Below are 22,795 nucleotides of genomic sequence, written 5' to 3'. Positions count from 1 at the left end.
ATAAATTAAAATACTCTAAAATAATATCTCAGTTCAGAAAATGGTATTTTCAAGCCATTTCCAAATCCAAACATACTTGAAACAGTCATGGTTATTAATCCATTAAGGGACTGGGCAGATGCTTTCAATTAGGAGAAAGAAACAGCTTGAATTACTGGAGAAAATGTAATAACAGGAGTTGGTAGGAATGGGTAGGTAGCCTAAAGTCACTGAACTAGAACTCCCAATGCTCTGCCAGCCTTAGATGAGAGAGCGCAAGTGGCAATCTCCGGCTTCCAATGTCGAGTGTCAAAACTAAATTTGTGAAAACATCCCAATTTAACAACTAAATGTCTAGGATAAGGAAGACGATATGAAGTATGTACCGTCCTGAATACAAAAAGCAAGAATGAGAACATGGAGATATGGTTGTTCTGTAGACCAATTATAACGATGACCAGAGTCAAAGATGATTAGATCACACATCGGGAATCAATAACATGTACCATTCATTAAGGTCCGCAAACCTTTTTCCAAAATACCCAGTCAATATTTTAGTTTCAATAAGATAGAAAGGCTTCTCATTATCGACCTGATGTAAGCCTGGAATAGTGCCCTTTAAATGCTCTGTCAATTTTACTTGCGATTTACAACAAAAAAAAATGTTTCAAATTGTGGAACAGGCCAGCTATTTCTTACTGGTATTGATAGAGTTTTATTTAATTTCGCTGTTAGAAATTAAATAACTTGACTTACAGTACATAAAAACATTAAAATCGTGTATGTGGAGTCATTTGTTTAGATATAACAGCAGTGTGCTCAATGAAAGGTCAGGTCCTTGGTCCCAATGACACCCATGAGGAACAAGCCAATTTAAGCTTTTATCTTACAACTGCTTGCCCTAATTTTACAGGTAGCCACATTTTGAAAAGAAATGAATGTCAAAGAACTGTTTTACACGCTCGCCCTCTTTATTCAGAGATTGATCGTAGATTTCCATGAGAAGCACTCTAATAAAAAGTATCTAGTATTCTCCTGAAATGAATTGTAGTATTATGTAAAGGAAGCATTTATATTCACGATTGGACATGTCACACAGAAAACTTGGCTGTATGGAATATTCCTGGGAAAAAAGAATGTTAAAAGTGAAGAAAAATGGTAACTTACCAATCTGCGAGACATAGGAGTCTTGTCATCTCCAGGTAGATGTTGCTCCAAGGCCAGGACAATACAATTTGCAATAATTGTGGCCAGAATCATGTATTCAAAGGGAGTGGAGCCAGGAGTCAAGGAATAAAATACATAAAAAGACAGACAGAATTTTACAACATAGTGCAATGTTTTTATTTGTGCCCTCACTTTTGGAGATTGTGAAATAGGATGCGATACATAATGGTACTCTGTTGTGTTTATTTTGTTTAACTTTTAACTGTTCATAGAATGGAAGCTCATTATGTGAGTAAATACCCAACAGCGTTCATGATTTTAAGGTTTATTCACTAAACTGTGAGTTGTGGTGAGATGGAAAACTTATCCTTACCACAGGGCCAGACCAGAGATTAAAATCATCTATAACAATTTAAGGCCAGTGACTGATAAATAATGTACAGGCTGCCCCATGCTGCGTTTTTACACTTTTGCAGCGACTGGCGATGTGAATCCAGCCAGCAACCATACTTGAAAGCATTAGATCTGCCTCACAAGTGGTAATGAAGGTCCGTGAGAAGCACCATCAGGCACCAGCCCACCAAGCATTTTTCTAGGCTTGCCCAATGACCAGTCCATGCCCACTTACCACATTAACTTTGCGTCCACTTCTGCCCTTCCTGCGCTATAAACTTACCAGTATTGGTGCTTCAATTTGTAAAGATAACGTACTAAATTCAAATGCTTCATTTTACCACAACTTGTCAACAATTTACTGCTAGTGAACGAACCCAGGTGATTTGTTTTTCATTGGCTCACCTTTTATTTCATGGTCTACATTTTCATATAGGATATATAAGATAGCTGCTATACATGCCAGCACAGTTTTAAACAGGAACGGTCATAATGGCGGAAAAACAGAATTGAACCTCAAACTGAAAAAAATATAAAATACTAATTATTATTATCTTTTATTTATATAGTGCCAACAATTTGTGCAGTGCTTAATACAATACATAAATTCAGGGGTATGACAAAACTAGAATTGACAGACTTAGACAAACGTTAAGTAAAGAGGGCCCTGGAAGAAATTGGGTTAGGAGAAATATATGTTATGGAGAAAGGGGAGAGGTTGTATAGAGGTTGTGTTAGAGGCAGGTGAATTCTAACTACACAGATGGTAGGCTTTCCTGAAGAAGTGGGTTTTGAGAAGTATTATTAATATTTAGGAAGAGGAAAGCTTTATTCCATGGGAAGAAAGTAAAGATCAAGTATTTGTTTATGAGGCAGAAATTTATGGAGGAGCAGTGTTATGGAGGGCCTTATGTGTTAGCACAACGATTTTAAATGTAATTCTTTGGAGAAGGAAAAGAAGAGTGTTGTGTAAGGAAGATGAGGTGAGCGCTGTGATGTTGCCATAAACTTTGTGTAATTATTTTCATGTAATGTTCCATTTTCAAACAGAACTCCCACTAACCTTTTTTTTTTACCAGTATCTGATCAAAAATATGCTTTCAACCATACTGTACGGTTTTCTCTTTAAACAAAAAAACAGTTTTTGTATACTATAATGTTTCCAGGCAGTTACATACTGGTCATTTTTGTGTTCTAGCTCTGTTATCTTAGCCCAGTCTACTAGACAAATACCCTGACTGGTTCGGTCTCAATTACCCGACCCAGACACTGAGTAATGAGAGTCCATTAAAGAACAGACTAGCAATCCCATAAATAATCAGCTCAGAGTAGTGTTTGAGCACAGAAGATAAACAAAACTATTACATGACTTACAACAATGGCAGCCTCCAGGTCTGCAAGTAAAGAAGGCCTATATGAGCAAAATGAGATAAGGCCAAGTTTTCCATCAATGCTAACTTACTTTTCTTTATACAGAGATTTCATGCTTAAGGAGAAAACTATCTTTTCTCTGAAATACTGTGAAGCAAATCCAAACAACACCGAGAAAGCAATAAACATCACACATAAGATGGCGTTTTGTACCTTTAAAAGAACAATGTATAACCCACTTAATTTCCGTTAATTTACCGCTTCACTTTTTCACATGATTTACAATTTTAAAAAAAAGGCAGAGGTATAATTTCTAACCAAATGTTTTTAGTTGTTTCTTGAAGGATGTATAGGAAGTAGCAGGTTACTGAGGTTTTCCTGTGGTTTTATTCTTGGTTAACAGTATTATACACTGTTGAGGTATACAAAGAAGCCCAGACGAGTCTCTGCAGGCCTCCTTCTTCAATGTAGAGATTGAGTAAAACTGACAAAATTATGTCACTGACAAACAGGAAGTTAACAAGAGACAGGCAGATTTAAGGAACTAGAAAGCAAACGTGCGCTAATAGACATTCACTCCCCAACAGAAAATCAGGGGAGACCAGTAACAGCTATTTGTCAAAAGCCTACCTATTTATGGTAGGTCTACAATTTTTCCTGAATTCTGCATTTTAAGCGCAGTACACTAAATAAATCCATGTAATTGCATTTACAGATTATAACGGGCAAGATCTGTATTAAAAATCAGCCCCCTATGTGTACCATGGAAACAGACATCTTAACTTTCTGTTCTGAGGATCTGCATGACTACCTCTCACCATTATGTTATCAAAAGCACAATCTCTAGGTGATTTTAATATGTGAATTTAATTATGTAAAAAGTTATTAAGGTGTAATTTCTTCTTTAAAACTTTTTTTTTTTTACATTATGTGCTCTTGAATATGAAAAGCTCCTGCCGTTTCTGAGATGTTGCGGAATAAAATGATTCTGGGTAGCACCAGTTAGTAAGTATGTAACCACATTGTACTGCGCGGTCTATGAATAAAAGTGAGGATCTCTCAGGGGAACTGAACATCTGCCAAATTATAAGGCTATATAACATTGGGCAAAGATTCCATTAAAATTGATCATATCGGTTAAAGGTATATTAATTTAAGAAACAAAAAACCTCAACTATACATGGTCAAACAGGAACATCCTGCTAAAAATAATTTGGCACATTTTGTGCAATTTGCAAACTTTGAATACGTGGCACAGTATTTTTATCTCTCTCATATATATATATATATATATATATATATATATATATATATATATCATAGATTTTATTTTTTAAATGCAGGATAAGAAAAAGCAAAGCAAATTAGGAAAGGGTTTGATTTATGAATATCCTGGTGAGATTGCTGAATCTGCAATATTATGCTAACAGGGCAAAATATTATTTTAATCAATAATACAATGTCAAGTACCATAGCTTGACAATGTTTCATCAAAACAATCTTCCATCATAGTTTGAAAACTGCTTTATCTATAAAGATTTTCACATACATTCTATACTTTGTGCAGTTTCCAGTTCATAACACACTGCTGTCTAAAAGTTTGGGGTTTTTATAGAAAAAAACTGTATTTCTGATCAATTTGATGTTATTTTAATGGACTAAATTACACTTCTAACTGACCCAAAAGACAAAGCAATAATAATAGTCCCTCTGCAAACCACCATCTGAAAAGAGGTCCTTGCAAGAATCAAAAATGTATCCAAACTCTATTGTTACCCCTCCCTTTTGTTTCAGTTACTCATACTACTCCCTTAGATTGTAAGCTCACAAGAGCATTTATGGTCAGAATGTATTATTTTATGTACACTTGTTTAAATGTGGTTATATTCTAAGTATGGCCTTTGGTAACTATAATTAGTTTCTAATTATTTTTGATACTTTTTAATCTGCTTTATTTAATTGAGGCTCTTATTTAAAGAACTTGTCAAATATTTTCATGCATGGGTGTTTATATTGGTCATTTAAATGGGTGATAAGTGCATTAAAATGACTTAATTAATGAAAACCATAATAGATAGGAAGATGCTTTTTAAGTACCTGATAAGCGCATCTTAAAATACCTTAAAGTTGTCTGTTAATTAAACATGTACTTGTAAGTGTTTTTTAAGACCATCTGATAGTGCCTTGCTTTAATGCCTGATAAGAAACATTAATTATTGCAACAAAAATTACATGAATAATGGGCCCGATATTTAAAGAGGAACGCCACCAGGTTTTGTAGCATGAACAATGGCAGCAAATGGGATTGGTTTGGACAAAACTGGGTGGCACTACTGTTAAAGGAACGCTCCATCCATCATATGCACGTTAATGTTTCCTTGGCTGTCCTAAATACTGCTGGTATGGTGTCATATTCTGACACTCCGCGCACAAATGACGCCAAAACACAGGCACAACACGCACTTACACATCCATGGTCAGACACAGTTATACATACAAGTTCACATGCCCTTACACATACACATCCATGCTAACACACATTTAGACATCTATGCTTACAAACAGCCTCACATTAGCAGAAGGGTCACGTGACCTCACATTACATGACCATGCAAGTTCTTGCCCCCCTGGGCCAGTTCACAATCCTTCAAAAATAACCGGTGCTGGGGCAATTGTAGGACTCCCTCACCGGGGAGTGGCACCCGGGGTGGACCGCTCCCTCCCAATACACCACTTGGGCTGAGCATATGGCATGATATCTCAACACTTGGCATTAGTTTGGGGAGGTTACAGGGAGATCTATGATCTCCCCAAACGGCCCATAGCCCCGTAAGAAGACTCTGGGGCTAAGGTATGCTCTACTCAGGGCTGTGAAGATGAGATTTGGGGCCTCAGCCCAGTAGCCCCCCTAGGGACGCCTCTAGGCACAGACCATCATAGTTTACATTGGCCCTTTAAGCAGTTGTACACCAAGCCTGATTGCCTAGTTGGCATTGCCACTACATGCCATTGCCTTAACATCCAACAAGTCTGCCTAGTTTGCTTTATGGGGAATATGGACAACTACCAGGTCTGCAAATAATGTAGTTTTCTGTAACAGTAATGATCCTCTGTGTCTTATGTGACACATCGACCTGTACGTTTAACAGGGGAAGCAGGGATATCTTCTACCCCATTTTAGTTCACATCTTGTGTGCCAATGACCATAAGACACCTGCCTGCCCACATGGGAAAACTCTGCTGCCATGTTTTTACAAACATCGCTCACCTTAGATGCCTCAAATACATTTCTTGCGCAGTCTTTGTGTTCCCAAAACAGGTGCCAAAGGCATGGTTTTCTACATAAGACAAAACATTATCTTAAATGTCCATGTCCAGAATGTAACATTATCCATTTAGCTTTTTTAAAGTCTCCAATGTTGACTTTTTCGTGCTGACCTAGATATCGTTTTCCAGTGCAACGTGCTGAAAATCCAAAACAACCTGACACACTTATGTTGCTGTTGCAGTTCACTATAGCTTATGTATGCAGTTATATAGAAGACATTGTTAAGATGTGAAAACATTGCTAAATTGGCAAGGGTTAAAGAGGGCCCCCTGATTATTATATGATGAAACACAGCTTACCATTCAGGATTTTAATGATATGATCAAGAATAGCATCCTTTAGGCATCAATAAGGCAGCGGCGTAGGAACCCTAACTGATAAATTGAATAGATAGGATATCAAAGGCTTAAGAAACCAAATGCTAATTTTGGCTTCCCAACAAACCGTGAAAATAAAAAAAGCTACTTTCCTATAGTAAGAAACACTGACTCACCAGGTGGTGACATTTCCCATGCTAATTAGTAAGTGCACAGATCTTATAATTGGAGATGTTGCTGAGAGTGTGGTATGGTGCAATCTTGAAATATGTACCAGATACGCGTGGACAGGGCTATGAACTGAATGTTAGGAATTTTCACCAAGTCCATGATAATCACAGGTTAAAGCTATACTCACTAAAAGGGCAGACAAGGAAGATACTCAAATTAATTAAGACATGGGAACATAGACAATCAATATATATATATGCCTGATAATTAAAAGTGCAGTTTCACGTACTCTGCTGACATTCTGTAACTTAATGTATCATTAGAGAGCATACGTCTTTACAGGCGGAAGAAATGAGCAGACTAGATGGGCTAAATAGGTATTATCAGCCACCATATTCTATGTTTCTATGTGAAACTTTGCTTCATTCATTATTTTTTCTAGGAACATTTGTCATGTGGCACAAAAGCAGGCATTGATAGGTTGTTTCCATAGAAACTAAAAGACATTCTTAAAAGATTATTTTCATGTGGTTGGGCCATCAGTACAATACCAGATCTACTAAGGTATATATGTGCTTCAAAAGCTGGAGAACAATTAAGTTTGCTTCGAGGCACCTTTAAAAAGGAGCCCCCACGATAGAAGAAGCTAAGAACAAGAAGAGGTAAGACAAGCACCAGAGCTGCGGAACAGGAGACAGGAGCACGGAAGCAGTTGGCAGAAAAGACAAGGAGACATTGACAGACAGTGTGAGAGAGTACAAGAGAGTGTGAGAGAGAGTGTGAGAGAGAGTGTGAGAGAGAGTGTGAATGAGAGTGTGACAGAGAGTGAAATGTAACCAAAATATCACAAGAATGGCAACCTCCAAACCTGAAGATAAACAAAATTTAATGGCACAGAATGTAACAAAACCCTATTCTCTCTAGAGTTACATTAAATGACTCTATTCAACGCTGTAACTAAAACCCAAATATTTTTTTTCCCACAAGACTTCCATTTTAAGCACTTTTGTACATTTTGGTGCTTCTGTCTCGACCAAGATATACTTATACGATAAGTACTTGCATGTATAGCAGGGAATGTTGCTGCTGGGAAGCAAGAACGTGCAACCGGGGCCAAGGCCCAAACTCTTGTTATACCCTGGGACACATACTTGCCAATCTAAAGCATTGCATTTCCTTGAAAACATAGGTTTTAGAAGTGAAAAACTGGTGTTCATCTTCCTCACTTAAAAAATCCAGCCGAGAAATGTACTCTTACACATCACAAATGTAATTTTATACCAGATACAAGAGGAACAATAATGTGAAAAATGCTTCACCTTTACCTCAAATGTAATAAAGTATAAAACTGAAATACAATAAGCTCTGATGTCAAATACTGGAACTCAAACCACTCATATAAACAGCAAGATGTCATTCAGATAACCTTCACAAAATGTAATGCCCGACGGGAGTCTCTCTCTCATACACATACATACATACATACATACATACATACACACACACAAATACATACATACATCCTTAAAAATGTATGGAGGTTGAATATTAAGATATTTAAATATGACAATATTTATTTTTACGCACAAACCGCAAAACATGTTGTATTATATTATCCTTTCTGAAACAATATGCTGCATAATGTCGAAATGTGAAAACTGAAAGGGGAGCAAAGTTATTATTATTTCATTTCATTCCCTGTCTTTTGTGCACACAAATAAAGAGAGTCCTTTTTTTGGACCTTTTCTATAAACATCATAATACCCAACTGTCCCTATCCCTTTTTTCGTAATTCGATATTTAAGGTGAGTCTCTGTGGACCTGCATTATCCTGAGCATTGACAAAGGCATCATCAAGTGGGGGAGGGGAATAAGAGAGTTGGCAAATAAGAGTGGGAATGGAGAGGTAGGCAGAGCAAACTACCATAAGTGGACAATAGGGCTTGACTTTGACTTACTCAGAGTTACTTTCCCTCTGATCTCAAAGGCAGCAATATTCTCTTGCATTTGTTAACTAATACCAGTGTGGAAGTTGAAGATTTGCCTGAATCAAACAGCAACCATTTGATCTGGCTTGTCTCGCTTGTGTCTTTGACAGGAATTGGTGAGTTAAATGTGTATGTGTGATATACATTTTGCTCTAAGTGCCTCGTTGTGAAAGAATTGAAAGCTCCCAACACCAAAGAAGAAGTTATCACCTCTCCCTCACTAAAATAGCACATAAATAACCATAGACTGGGTATGGGGGGTTTGTATGTATTTCATGTCACCAGGTGTTTGCTGATTGATCTGTGTTTTTTGGGCTATAAATAATAGAATCTACGGGGACTGGACTCTCCCCCATGTACACTCGTAATAAAGAAGCTCTTGCTTATTCAACTCACTGAACCAGTGTCATCAAATTTCTTGCCAACATTCACACCAGCTTTTCATTTTTGTGAATCATTTCATCTTTAATCCTATTGGGGTTTAGTGAACAGACCCTTTAGACATTCCCAAAAGCAGCGTTAGTCCTTAACCAAACTTAAACATAGTTTCAAAATGTAAATATAAGCACATCTCCCATACAGCGTGAAGGCTTCCGTTGTGCCTCGGTCAGACACCAAACTACCGCTTCTACACAATATTTTCTGGTGGTGATTGCTGATGCCTCTTTGGTTTTGGTGCCACAAGCAGCTTCCTAACTCATCAGGCCCTTAGACTAATCATAACTAAAGGTATAAGAGATTTATATGGATGAACAAAAGGTGAAATCCCATGCATTGGGGCTGTTCTAGTTATTAGCGAGTCACATTGTATTGATGGAGTTAAATGCATCAGGCATAGCAACAATTTAAGGTATCCTTTGAGTTCTTAATTTGCTTAAAATTACCGTGCTGCCAGGATGCAGTCAAAACCATTTCCGAATCCCATGCAACTTGGAATCATTCAAAAACAGCATAACTTCATTACTATCCAGAGGCAAGGACAATATCCCCTGACAGATGCAGAAATGGAGACAGACACGCTGTGGTAACAAATTGGAAGCTTTCATAAATTTAAAAAAGAAGCAAGGAGAAGAGCTAGTACAGAAATAGGAGATAACACTATCCAGATACATCCCCCAAACCAGGAACATACACATACTATATATACATATATCACATGCATATAATGGGGACTGCCAACAGGCCTGACTTATGTCATGGCTGTCAATTGGCCAGTTTTCCTTTATTGGACTGCTGGCTTCTTTGCATATACAGCGTTGCATATGCACTGCACATTTTGAAAAGGGGCATAAATAAGTTGTATGTGGATGAGACATCCTATAATAACAGAACAACTCCAACATCAACTAAGTAAAACTACAACACATGCATCTTTGGAAGACCCATAAGTGTGCAGATTGATCACAAGCACCATATACTAGTCTAGGGTCCCATACAGCACCAGCAATGAAGAGTGCACAATAAAGTACATTGTAAGTCCTTTAAGATCCATTCTTAACCTTGTATAATTGTTGTGTAATTTTGGCAGCTTGAAGCAGCCAACCAGTGGCAGAAAAGCACTCCCCGTGCAACCAGAGTGCTTCTTCCACATGCACACTGTTGGTCTCGTTGCTCTTGCGTGAGACAGCACTGGAACTGACTGGCAGCTGGTATAGTGGCAAACAGGAGATGTGTTCTGTCAAAGACATCTTCTGCAAGAATGAGCTGGGGGTAAGGAAAAAGGCAAATGCAATGGGGCATTCTGCAGAATCTCTCCATGCATTTGCAAGGAGAAGACAATGATAATTTAAAGGGGACACCTTAAAGTGCACATGATGGCTGGAGTGTCCCTTTAACTACAGAGCAGCGTGTATCTGGCAAGGAGGGTCACATAGTCTAAACTGTTCTGGGCCTGTTTAATGTTTTTCTCCTCTTACCTCTTTTGAATTAGCATATATCTTACTTCTTCTGCTCCCTGTAGTTGTGTAATTAGCTGGAGACTCAGGCTCTGGTTTATTATGTCAGACCTGAGTCCATGGCAATGCACCAAGCAGCAGAAGCTGGTTTAATGCCAATTTTCATTCTAATCATGAAGTATCTATCCATGAATGAGCCTTACTGCGATTCAGCCTCAGTGGGCTGGATCTTTTTACTTCAGGAGATCATTTAGACACCTGGTAATAAGAAGTCAAATACAGCAATATGTAGTTTCTACAAGGTTAATCTGGGACATATGATCTGATTGTAATTACATGAATACGCCAAACAGAAGCCATTGTTACAACTAAATTCAACAGTTACATGGGTAAACATAGCTGCTTATGACTCCAGAGGATCCTCAGGGGAGTATGATGATATGAACTAAAGATACAACACATAAATCATAATCCTACACCACCATTATCGTTCATTCCCTAGGAGGGGGATGGAGAGTTGTCAGATGAAAAAATCTGGTACCACAAGAACAGGGGCGCATGTGCATGTAGGGGAAAAACAAAGTATAATAGTGTAATCCCGTGGGTACATAAATATAATAAAAATATTATGGTTGCACTCACAAACGATAGCAGTAATAGAGGCTCTTCAGAAAACTTTATGCAAGCAGATCTATAGGTAAACCAAAGAAAACAAATGTGGTAATGATGTCTCTCTACGCGTTTCGCCTGGTAGGCTTCTTCAGGAGAAAAAGTTTTATCAGCTCACAATGGAGGAAGTCCGCAAATAAAATGTCCGTATATAAAAAAAATGAAAAAATCTCTCTGAGAGCATTAAATATGCAATGCGATGATCCAACATGGTCCTTTTAATGGAAGAAACTTAAGTTGCTGTTGCTGTGTTGTGAAAAAATGTGGGCGTCTAAACTACTGCTCCTTGGATCCTTGGATATTAGCACTTTAAGGCCAGTGGATGATAAGATGATGTAAGTGCGGTGTCTGCTGGATACACACAGAGGCACATACTGTATACTGTTACAGGCAGCGGCATGTTATGCTGTTTTTCTGCAGTGCTGCCAGATGTTCCACTAAACTATCAGTCATGTCCAAACTTCTGGAAGAGCCACCTGTATTCCTGGGAACCTTCTGGGTTTGCTGATTACCAGGCCTTTGTCACCTGTCCTAGAATCCATGTGTAGATATGTTGTCTCTTGGCTCTATACATTGCATTCCATTTCACTGCTTTAATTGAATGCCACTTGCCAATATCCTCTCAGGCCAAACCAGAGTTTTAGAGATTGTTCAGCAATAGGTCTGGGGCACGTTTAAAGGCAAACTTACCTACCAAAAATAAAACAGCCCCTCGATACATATAGTATAATCTAATACTATGAGAAAAACCTATTGGGAAAAAACCCAGTGGGCTATTTTGGGCTCCAAGCAATAATAGACCACAACGGCCTTAAATACATAATAGGTAACGATAGGCATTTCTCAAATACACTGCCATGCCTGTTACATCAGCTGGTGAAAGCTTAACTATGAAGACAAATTTTACACAGTGGACTGCTGGTCTCTAAATGAACATAAACATCTGTAATTCAACAGTATCAAAAAAAACGGAAGCCGAGTAATCATACCTTTGCGTCTGAACATGTTCGGTTGCACGCTGACTCTTTAGAAGGATTGGTACAACAGGCCAGCCTAAATCAACCGTTAACATTGACCTGCCCTGCCAGAGATTTGCAGTCCAATGAGGAGCGTGTAATTATTCAATCGCTGCTTAGCAGTACAGTCCCAAATTAGCTTACTAATTGTATGTTAATTAAACAAGCCCTCAAACCCTGACACTTGAATGAAGTATATGGGCAGCCATTCTTTATGCTACAGCGTGGTTAAGCTGCTCTAATTTTTAATGTTTTGCGGATGATCCAGAGAATACGTTACTATGTGTAAACATTCAAACAGCAGAACTTCCACCAGGTTATCAGAAGATATGCGTCGCTTTATCTGGAAATATACTTTTACATGGACACATTCCTATATTTGTAAAGTATATACTACAACAAAGATAAACTACATTGGAAACTGTCAGGTTGACCTTTGGTGCTCTTTTTATACTTTTTACAATGTTCATTCAGCTTAAGGATATTACTGATCCTGCATCTTCAAAGATAGGTCAACTTAATTTTTTAAAGGTAAACACGTGGTAAGATGGAAGTTGATCCATGGACCAATCTGTCTGCCTTAGTCTCAGGGAAGAATCATAATCCTTTTGGCAAGAAGTCCTTTTTTTCAACTTTGCAAATATGAGATTTTACCTTCACTCCTAGTTCTTTTGAAAGCTATGCATATTATTTCAGTAAGAACAAAACTTTATACCGGAGTCTATAAATATTTTTTTACTGCCATTTCATCATAACATATTGGGCCATATTATTACAGACAGGTCTGGGGCAAAGTTTTAAATGTACAACGGCCACCATGGAAACTTCTGGAATACATCTGATCATTGCACAACACACTTCCATGTTCTACATAGTCCACTCCAGGTGTATGCTAATATGTGTGCAGCACCATACCATCTCTCACCAGTGAATAATTTGAAGTGTGTCAGAAAAAAAACCTATTGTTAATATAATTATAACCCATAAAATCAATGCAATACTAGGTACCTGAATCCCTTTGGCAAAGTAAGCATCTTGTCGCCCATGTGGAATTAACACCATCATACATTGCATTTGATTTCAAAGTACATTCATATCACATACACATTTGACATCAGTGTATCTGTTTAGTCTAGTGTTTCATATCTAAAGAATCTGGTGTGTATACATGAAAGTAACATGTTTGCACATTTGTGTAATGTGACTTGAAACAGAGGCAGAATGTATGATATACTGCATGTATGTTTGTATTTTGAAACATTATATCAAGAACATACTGTGGCTATGTAAAAAAGAAGCAGAGGGAACAAGTTTGAGCCTGCTGCAAAAGTCTTCTGACTCCTGACCTGTCACCTAATGTAGCATATTGTACACAGTTCCTTACATACAACATTAATTGAATGCTGATTTTTATTGTAGAAGTGACATTGGGGTTAGGGGAATTAGCTTTTTTTTTACGAGACAGTGCTAAGTATAATGTATCTCCAGAAAAGTCCCTGGAACTCTATTAAGTCTAAAGGAAACTAGGCTAGTTTTGATTTTAAATGCTAAAAATAGATGTATATCAAGCTTAATCTACAGCATGATAAAAACACTTATTAGAGAGTTGCACTAAATATCACTCTTTAATAATATATAAATAATACTGAATATTAAAATCATATATTTAGCAGTAGTGTACCATGGCTAGGTTCAGTATTGTAGGAAAAGCATGACAAAAAAAGCTTCCGCCATTCATATTCAGTCTGTCCAAACAGGACAGAGTGTTGGCAACTGCTGTATGTAAACTTTTACTGGATAAAAATGTTCCTGAATCCTGTTTCTGGTTCTGCAGAAATTTGGTCATCTTATACTCTGGGAAATATTAATGAGAAAAATATCACCCGAACAAGGAATTATAGCCAGATATGGCCAGCTAACCTGCACATAATAAAGGCCTGAGGACATATCCAACAAAGAATGATATGCGGGGATCAGATACTTACTCAGGATTCAGGTAGGGCATTTTAATTGCAGTAAAAAAGAGCAACAGTAAAGTCATTCTAAACAAATATATATATATATATATATATATATATATATATTGATGGCAGATAAGAACCAATTGACCTATATAGCCTGCCATTCCAAGACTAAAAACCACAACTCTATGTACTAGAATTATGAGGATATTGTGGTTTTTCTGCAAACACATATTGTGGTTTTCTTATTTTTTCATAATGATTCCCACCAATTAAAAATAGAAAATAAAACCTTTATTAATAATTCATTCAAACAAACAAAAAAAATACAACACAGAGTAACTATGCAATTGTGGGTATGGTGCTTCTTTCAACTATCAAGGATGTGGTATAATATCTCTACGTGATGAGCCAGTTCATGCATTGTCTGTCGCTACCCAGATATTTGCATTAAACAGCAAGCTTTGGCTAAATCCCATTAAATCTGAATCTCACTTAGCGTTTACCCAGATCGTAGCAGAAAAAAACTACATTAAATTCCCATTTGAAACCCACAAATTACAAAAAAGTGTGATGTGAGTTTCATGTATATTTAGGGGGCTGTTGACTTAGCCCAATGTATAAGTTATATGTATGAGACTCTGCAAGTACAAATATAATATAGTTACAAGTTATAAGTTTCAAAGCTTGAGTGAACCGAGTTACCAGTGGCTTCAGCAGGGATTTTACGTTACAACCTCAAATTGCCAGAAACTCAGGTTGATACTCAAAAGCTGTAAGATCCCACCTAATTCAGAGGTGTCCCATTGTTCTCATTAGAATGAACAATAAACCTTGGAAGCCAAATCTGTCAATGGGGTACAGAGTCCCCTATCATATTGTAAAGATGTATAATCTCACATATAGGTGCTTAAAGGCAGAGGTCTACCAAGTTCCACTATCACACTAACAGTACAAAAGGTCACACAACCTCTGTGGTCATAAAGATATTTTTATTACACACGTAAGTGAGTGACAACTGTTAGTCTGGACCTTTGTCAGCCAACTAATAACCGACTGATAAAGGATTATATTGGGGCCAAAACACTGCCTTTCCCTTCCGTTATGTAATATGTTTCACTGAAAAACTACCATTGTGTTCACAGAGTGACGCAGGTGTCTATGTAGGCAGTAGTGTTATAAATACACTTAGATTCCATTAATACAAAAAATTAAAAAAAAATGTTACTTTTAAAATTGCACAACTCATTTATTGGTTTGTTTGTACTCTCCCTTTTTATGGTTACCATTTTTAGCACACATATATTTAAAACACCCATTAGTCATTTTATGAGGGCTGCACCCATGACCGGCTCCAGGTAAACCTGAGCTTCTGTATTGTATTTTTTTTTTCAAAAAACTTCCATGTTCTGCTTGATTTTAGGTTCCCACAAACACATGATGAGAGTGCTCTTATTTCACCTGTCAAACAAACTAGCTTTACTTTCAGTAACAAGGTGTTGAGTTAAAAAAAAAATGTATTCTGTGCAGATGGCTGGAATAAATGTGGAAGCAAGTATCTCTGCTAATATGGCCAGGTGTTCTAAACTGTTTGCCAAAGCCATCATACATCTTCCTAATAAAGGGGTGCTGACAGTGTGGCCGACATACTATATGGGTCTCTGTTAAAGGGATTAAATATGAATGTGATATAATTTAACCACTTTTTACCATACCTTATTACTTAAACAATAATTATGTGGGTACCTGTCTCTCCTCTGAGTTCTTATTCACAAAAGTGCACTCAGCGGTTGTAATAGGACTAAGTGGGATCCAATAATAGCTTGTTTTTCACTCAGAATTAAGTCTTCAAAGAGCTGATGAGAGAATTTATTACAGGTTGCTAACTCGTTGAACTGGTAGTCTGTATATAGGTGAATGGGTGCTCGGTGTAACTGGATTGCGCAAGTTCCTTGAAGATTTTGTTTGTTTGCTTTTTGGAAACCCCAGTTGAGTTCTGTCCAAACTCAATTGCGTTATGTTTTAACCAATTTATTTGGGAGTTAAATATCTGGTTTAGGAAGAGAGATTTATTAAATGACACAGATTATATAATTATCCTATGAGGTCTGATACCAGAGCCAGTAAAAATGTTCTATATGATATTTCACACTCCAATTGTACCTTTCTCCCAAGTTTCAACAAGTTTCTTGCATATTATCCATTCTGCTGATAGGGTACTTTACAAATAAATCCCAGTGTAAACTCAGTGGGCTGTCACACAATAATAGATGAATTTCAGAGTATCCCTATGATTTTTTACTGTATTCTGCACTCACAGCCATAAATGTAGCAGGGGGCTACCGGTGATTACGAAGGGGCTACACTTATTGTTGACAGAACTGATATTTAATGTAGATATTTTACACTGGGATTTAACCTCATCGGCCATTTCTTCCAGGACACATCTCATTTTCACAGGTTGCTGACCTACTCCTATAGTGCTGCCTTGTGGTGTGTGGAATGTATATGCTCATGGAATTAAAACGGCGACTTCATCTAGTCTGTAAATTCCCTTGTAATTCATAGAAACATAGAATACGACAGCAGAAAATAACCATTTGGCCGATCTAGCCTGCCCTTTTTTCTTGATGTAAAGACCTTAATTAGTCCTCGGTCTTCTCTTACACACAGGATAACTTTATGCTTATCCCATGCCTATCCACCCCCCCTGCTTGCAGCGGCAATCTTAATGCATGGCCATAAAACATTGAGAGTGGTCCATAGTACATTACTCCACTTTTTAGGGTAATATCTTAAATTACTTTGTGGATAATCTTAACATTACCTTTTTCAGACCTAAGCTGGATGTCCTCACTTTACCTAATGTTCTAATTAACTCCCATAGCTCTCAGCCATTAGGCTGATGCAGATAGTGGTTGGAATTCAAAAACAGCTGAAGAACTGCGGTTCCTCTGATTCAAACCAAACGACTTTACAGATTCCAAGCAATTCCCTGTTTGTGGTTTTAAAGATTTATGAGTTGCTTGCGTGATGATAAAGAGACCCCCACATTGATCTGTTCTCTCCCAGTAAAGGTGCGCTCGCACTAGCTCTAGCTGCATCTGTCTCGTTAGTTTCCCTTAGCAACACAAGTCTCTGCAATGGAGTCTCAATGACTGCACCTGCGCAAGTCTTTTTTTCCCCCTTTCTTTTTATGTTAAATGAGAAGTGCTGAGAGATGAGCAAAGGGTTAATAGGTTATGCTAGCAAGACCTACAAGAGGCAGCCAATTCACTCCCTACTAATAACCACCCAACTCTCTTTCCATGCTGTGTGTTTGAGTAAGCGATGGTCGTTGGTGCTTCTGATTTACCTTTGAGCTGTCGATGATGGATATGAGCTAAAATCCCCATTAAAGTAGGAAATAATTTAAAGTGTTTGGTTTATTCAACTGCTGTTGGGGGAGGCTTAGGCCAACTGAAATGGTTAGTTTCAGCAGGACAGCATGAATCAGAGAGAGCGCTGAGTGAGCCAGTAAATTAAACTTTAGATGCTAATGGCCTCTTATGATTTTATAAGAGGAAAAACCTATGTATTAAAATCGCCTATTTCTACGGGTTTTGAACTATCCACAAATATAAATGCCAAAGGAGTAAACGATGCATTGGAAAAAGTACCATAGCCTTTTAAAATTCCACTCCTGCTTACAGTAAATTGTAATTTATTTTTTTCATCTCTATGCGTCGTGGTGCCATTTACTCTATTTGTTATTAATAATACATATTATTTTTCTGTTTGTCTCCTTGAAGATAATAAAAAATAGGAGCATAGCTGCCAACTCTCCTATATTTTTTCCTCCTATAACAGTACCTGCCCTCAAATGTATCACTGGTTTAAATATTTATTCTTGAAGGAAAAGTACATTAGTCTTTTTGCTACATGTGCATAACATTGTTCTCTTCTCCTTTTATGAATTTGACAATTTAATTGTTACTTTGTATTTCATAACAATGTTTTTTTTCTATAAAAGTGAAGCTATGTATGGGATCCTGAAGGCCATTTCTTTAATATTCTGAACATCTAGTTACTTGTGGATGAAAGACTAACCAGCAGTAATGTTCCCCTGTACATGTTCTAGAAATTGTCATATATGTAAAGGCTGTGAAAATGCTAATTAAGCCAGGGGCAAAAGTCGATATTTGGTACTGTGAGGTTTATTCAGCCCAGAGGAGAAGGAATAAGTCGTTCCATATGTCCCAACGTACAGCGTTACAACAATGTGTCCGCCAAACAGCCATCCTACAAGCTCGGTGCCTTCTGCTATAAACAGGCATTCACTATAAGTTTTCAGTGTTCTGTTGAAGAATCCTATAAATAATCACGGTGGATATTCTGTATAAGCACCTACATCTCTATAATAACACAGACTTGAGTAATGCAGTATGACGTCGCATTGTTTTCGAATGGAAGAACCCAGTGCAGAAATGCCCGCTTACCTTCAAAGTAAAATACACTGCTGAATATTGATTGATAACCAGTGTCACGCTGGAGGCAATTTTACTGGCATTATACAGCGATTAACCCTTTAGGCTACAAAATATGTTTGGTTGTTCCAAATGTCAGATAATCTAAATGATACAGAACCTGTGGCCGGCTATGTAGTTTACAGTAGCATGGATACCGTGTCGATTTGGAACCCCTCGTAGTGATTTTCCTTTAATTTCTAAACAAAGGCAGCATGTTTACATTTTTCCATGAGCAGAAACAAAAGTCGGGATAACCTTAACAACATGATAAGTAATAGATGACAAATATAGTTGGAAATCGCATGGTCTGGTAATTTATTGTAATCCAATAAATTCAGGGCCGTGGAAGCAGCAGCAAAGACAGATAACATGTTGATTAGCTGACTGAAAGACCAAAGCAACTACATATGGCTACAGATCGAATTCACTATAGCAGAAAATCAACACGTAAAACATCAAATATTAATTCTGAGGTACTGGTGAGATTTTTCAGATACTTTATTGCCTCCAAGCTTTAATAGATACATAAATACGAAATACAAAAATATTCAAAGTATATCAGGAATAGAAGACTTATCCTGTTTTTGGCAGGCTGTAGTTTTACTGTTGGATGGCAGCAGTCTGCTGCATTGCATCATTTTTTTCCCCTTAAAATGTATTTAATGAATCAAGAATAGGCAGACATTAAAATGGAAAAGTGATTATGAACAAAAACAAAAAAAGACAGTGTTACGCAACCAAGCCCAGACTGGCCAACTTAGTCCGGTGAGACGCTGGGGGCCGGTGCCCAATACAGACAATAGGCTGCTACACTTTTAATAATCTATTAAAACATTCACATGTACAACAGTTAATCATAATCCATACTTCCATACTTTATTTTTTTCTAGACATAATCTTTCTGTTTGGCTTTGATAACAAAAGTCCTCCAGTTTGCAGCCACCTCAATATAGAAACACTAGCATCTTAGCCAAAGGACAAAGAAATCCCATAATCAAAAACCAAGCCAAAGTCAAATCCAGAAGCATGACCTTTTTTTTCTAGACATAATCTTTCTGTTTCCAAAGACAGACCTCCATGACAGCAAGTATCTAAGGAAAAACATAAGTTTCCCCCCAACAGAATCTATTTTCCTCCCATTTGGTAAAGATAGACCTATGCAGTTTCTTATGTTTCTTACATCTGTGAAAATGTAAGTACACAGATGGCATAGAAGAAAAACAAAATCTACATATATCAAAGATTAGAATTCATTAAGTAAAAATAATGCATTTACACCTATATACCATAAATGACAGTTTCTTTATTTAGTAGGGGCAGTGTGAAGAGTTATATACAGAGCCTATTCTCTTAAGACCTTAACCCCATGCTGTCAGTAATAGAGGTTTAGGTCTTGGAGAGGTGGCAGCCCACGTTCTAATGAAAGCACATTTTCAATTCTATTCTCCATCCATAGACTCTAACCCAAATAACCATTCGCTTTTTGCCTCCTTGTATTGGTTGGTGTGTTTGTATGTTATAAGATATGTTTGTCAAATGCCAAGTTCTTATTTAGAATACCTAGTTTTAAACTGAGGGTAAACAAGGGAGGAACAGACGTTAATATTTTTGTGTTTCCGGGTTAAATGTGAATAAACAGAATGAATCAGAAACAGGGAAATGGTTATTGCTTAGAGGACAATTAAAAATCTTGACGGAGTAAAGAAAAAGTAAAGATCACAAAAACCTTTTTTTTTGTTTCACCTGCTAGTTCAACTATCTCTGCTAGGATATTGTATCTAATATCATAGATATGGAAAGTTATGTGTAAGACTTGACTTTGATACTAAACATGGTCTTATTGCCTTATCCGTACCTGGGAACATTTGGGCTTCGGCTATCTGGAGCCTACCCTGATGTGGGGGTGGTCTCGATACTTTGGGGGCGTTCCCACTGACATCAGAAGGTGTTCCTGCCGACATCGCAGGAAACACCTCCATTTAAAGGGTAAATGGGCGGCAGGGGGGAGTGTCAAGACCCCGCTCACATAACCCAGAGGATTCAGGTGTTGACCCGGAGAACCTGCACTTCTCCTGGAGTTCTCCAGGTCAAACCCTGAGAGTTCCCAGGTATGGTCATATCTATCAATGGAATTTACTACTGACTGGAGAATTCCATTGGTTGTAATGTCGGTGAGTATGTTAGGGATATTAATGAGACAAAATAGGTAAAACCAATATTTTATCACACACGCAAAATAACGACGCTACCAAAGATTGTAGAACCACATCCACAATGTTAATTTAAGGAGATACCCTATATTTTATCTCCGATCCTAAATCCTTTCAGATCGCCGAAAATTATAATTCAAATTAGATATATATATCACAATAATAATCAATCAAAAATATTATTTATTGTAAACACAATTTATAAAATATATATATGAGTCATACAGTGCATGATATAAAACACAAAATTCTTAAAACATGTCAAATTGAATCAGTTCCAATTACAATATATTATCGATATTATCAATATGAATTACTACTTTATGAGTCTAACACGCACAATTAATTTCCATCCCACTCAGCAACCAAAATGATAATCAGGGCAGTAATAAAAAGATCACTAACTCTGTATATATTAGTTCAACTAATATGACAGATTAAAATAATTTAATAATGTCTAAGAGTATTTAGTGAAATTCCTAATAGATGCAAATAATGTCAAACTTCATCTACAGGTAAAAATACCTTTTCATTATTGTCACTATCACGGGTTATAAGCTGCAGTCTCACAAGCCGTCATATACAATAATGCAATATATTATTTATTTCCCAGAAACAGGGAATTCTATATGAAGAAGACAAAATTTATCTCTATTCAGCATAATAAAACAATTATATTTACCACCACTTGTTGCTGTTGTCCTACTGGTCCTTGTAGAAGTTAATCCAGGTTCAGTGGCAAGAAATTAAGTGGAAAGAAATATACTTTCTAAAAGTTATATAGGTTGGGACTCAAAGTAATTCTAAGAGTAAGATTATGGTGCCAGGATCTTAAGATTCCAATTCTCTGGGGTAAATTTAAATGAGTCCGTCAGGGTCTGTCTATTTCAGGTCCGTTTCTTTTTTAAGGTCCCACCCTTAATTATTAAAAACCTAAGCTTTTAAAGACAGGGCTTATTATCATAGCCTCCACCTCTTGATTGGAATTCTCCAATCATAATGGTGGGTTTTACCCATTATAATTAGGACTTTTACTCGTATTTACATCGTTGTAATTTCTTAATTTACCTGCGAGAGACGCTCTGGTCTAAGAAATAACTTAAGACCATTACATATGTGTTAGGAATTTATCCTTGGTCACCTTATCTTTAGATGTTACCTCCTAGATAGTAAATCAGGTCTTTGTAGTCACCCATATCTCCAGAGCTTGCCTCCTAGGTAGTAAATTAGGTTTTGGTGGTTTTACGACGTATCCCCCATTCCAATTTACATTCCTAAGGATATGTAGTGTCTACTCCTTAACTTTCTCATGGAAGATAACGTTAATTGGATCATATATACTGAAACATCTATATACATGAATACTTCTTTGTTCTCAATTATAGAGGGAACAAAGATAGAAAGAAATAATCATTATATGATTAAGTAAAATAAAATGGCTCTGACTCCATTTTGTGCTCATGTAAAATACAGAATATATAAAATACATGTTTTCTATCATAAAATATCTGACAAGACTACCTTTCACGAGAATCACTTTCTATACCAACATCTGAGTTTTCAGAGGTTTCCTTGAAAAGCATGGAGATCTACTAGTTGGCTACAGATATAGAATACACATGTAGTTATAACTCTTATGATTTTTAGTCAGCTTTGGTTAATAAAAGGTTTATTATGGATTGAATCTGCAGCTAAACAACAAATGGAGAGGTTGTGTCCTCCCTATATACAGTATTTTTTCTGTTATAGCCAAGAAAAGTCTAAGGTTGTGTACTCGGATAAAGATATAATCCAATAAATACAATTCAACATCTTTAGTCAT

General features: G+C 37.0%; 1 protein-coding gene across 1 annotated transcript in view; it reads right to left on the bottom strand.

The window, feature by feature from the left end:
- Positions 1-22,795, bottom strand: part of LOC149288404 (voltage-dependent R-type calcium channel subunit alpha-1E-like) — a 165,676-nt gene that overhangs the window by 75,131 nt on the left and 67,750 nt on the right. Inside the window, exon 3 of the mRNA XM_089491619.1 lies at positions 1,147-1,252. Within this exon, the coding sequence (XP_089347745.1) occupies positions 1,147-1,252 (106 nt within the window). The remainder of the gene's footprint in view (positions 1-1,146; positions 1,253-22,795) is intronic.

This window comes from Sceloporus occidentalis, unplaced genomic scaffold, assembly GCF_023333645.1.
Source record: "Sceloporus occidentalis isolate IW3139 unplaced genomic scaffold, rSceOcc1.0.p SCAF_51, whole genome shotgun sequence".
NCBI classification, from domain to species: Eukaryota; Metazoa; Chordata; class Lepidosauria; order Squamata; family Phrynosomatidae; genus Sceloporus; species Sceloporus occidentalis.
The sequence above is the reverse complement of the archived record's forward strand: the minus strand, read 5'-3'. Positions and strand labels throughout refer to the sequence as shown.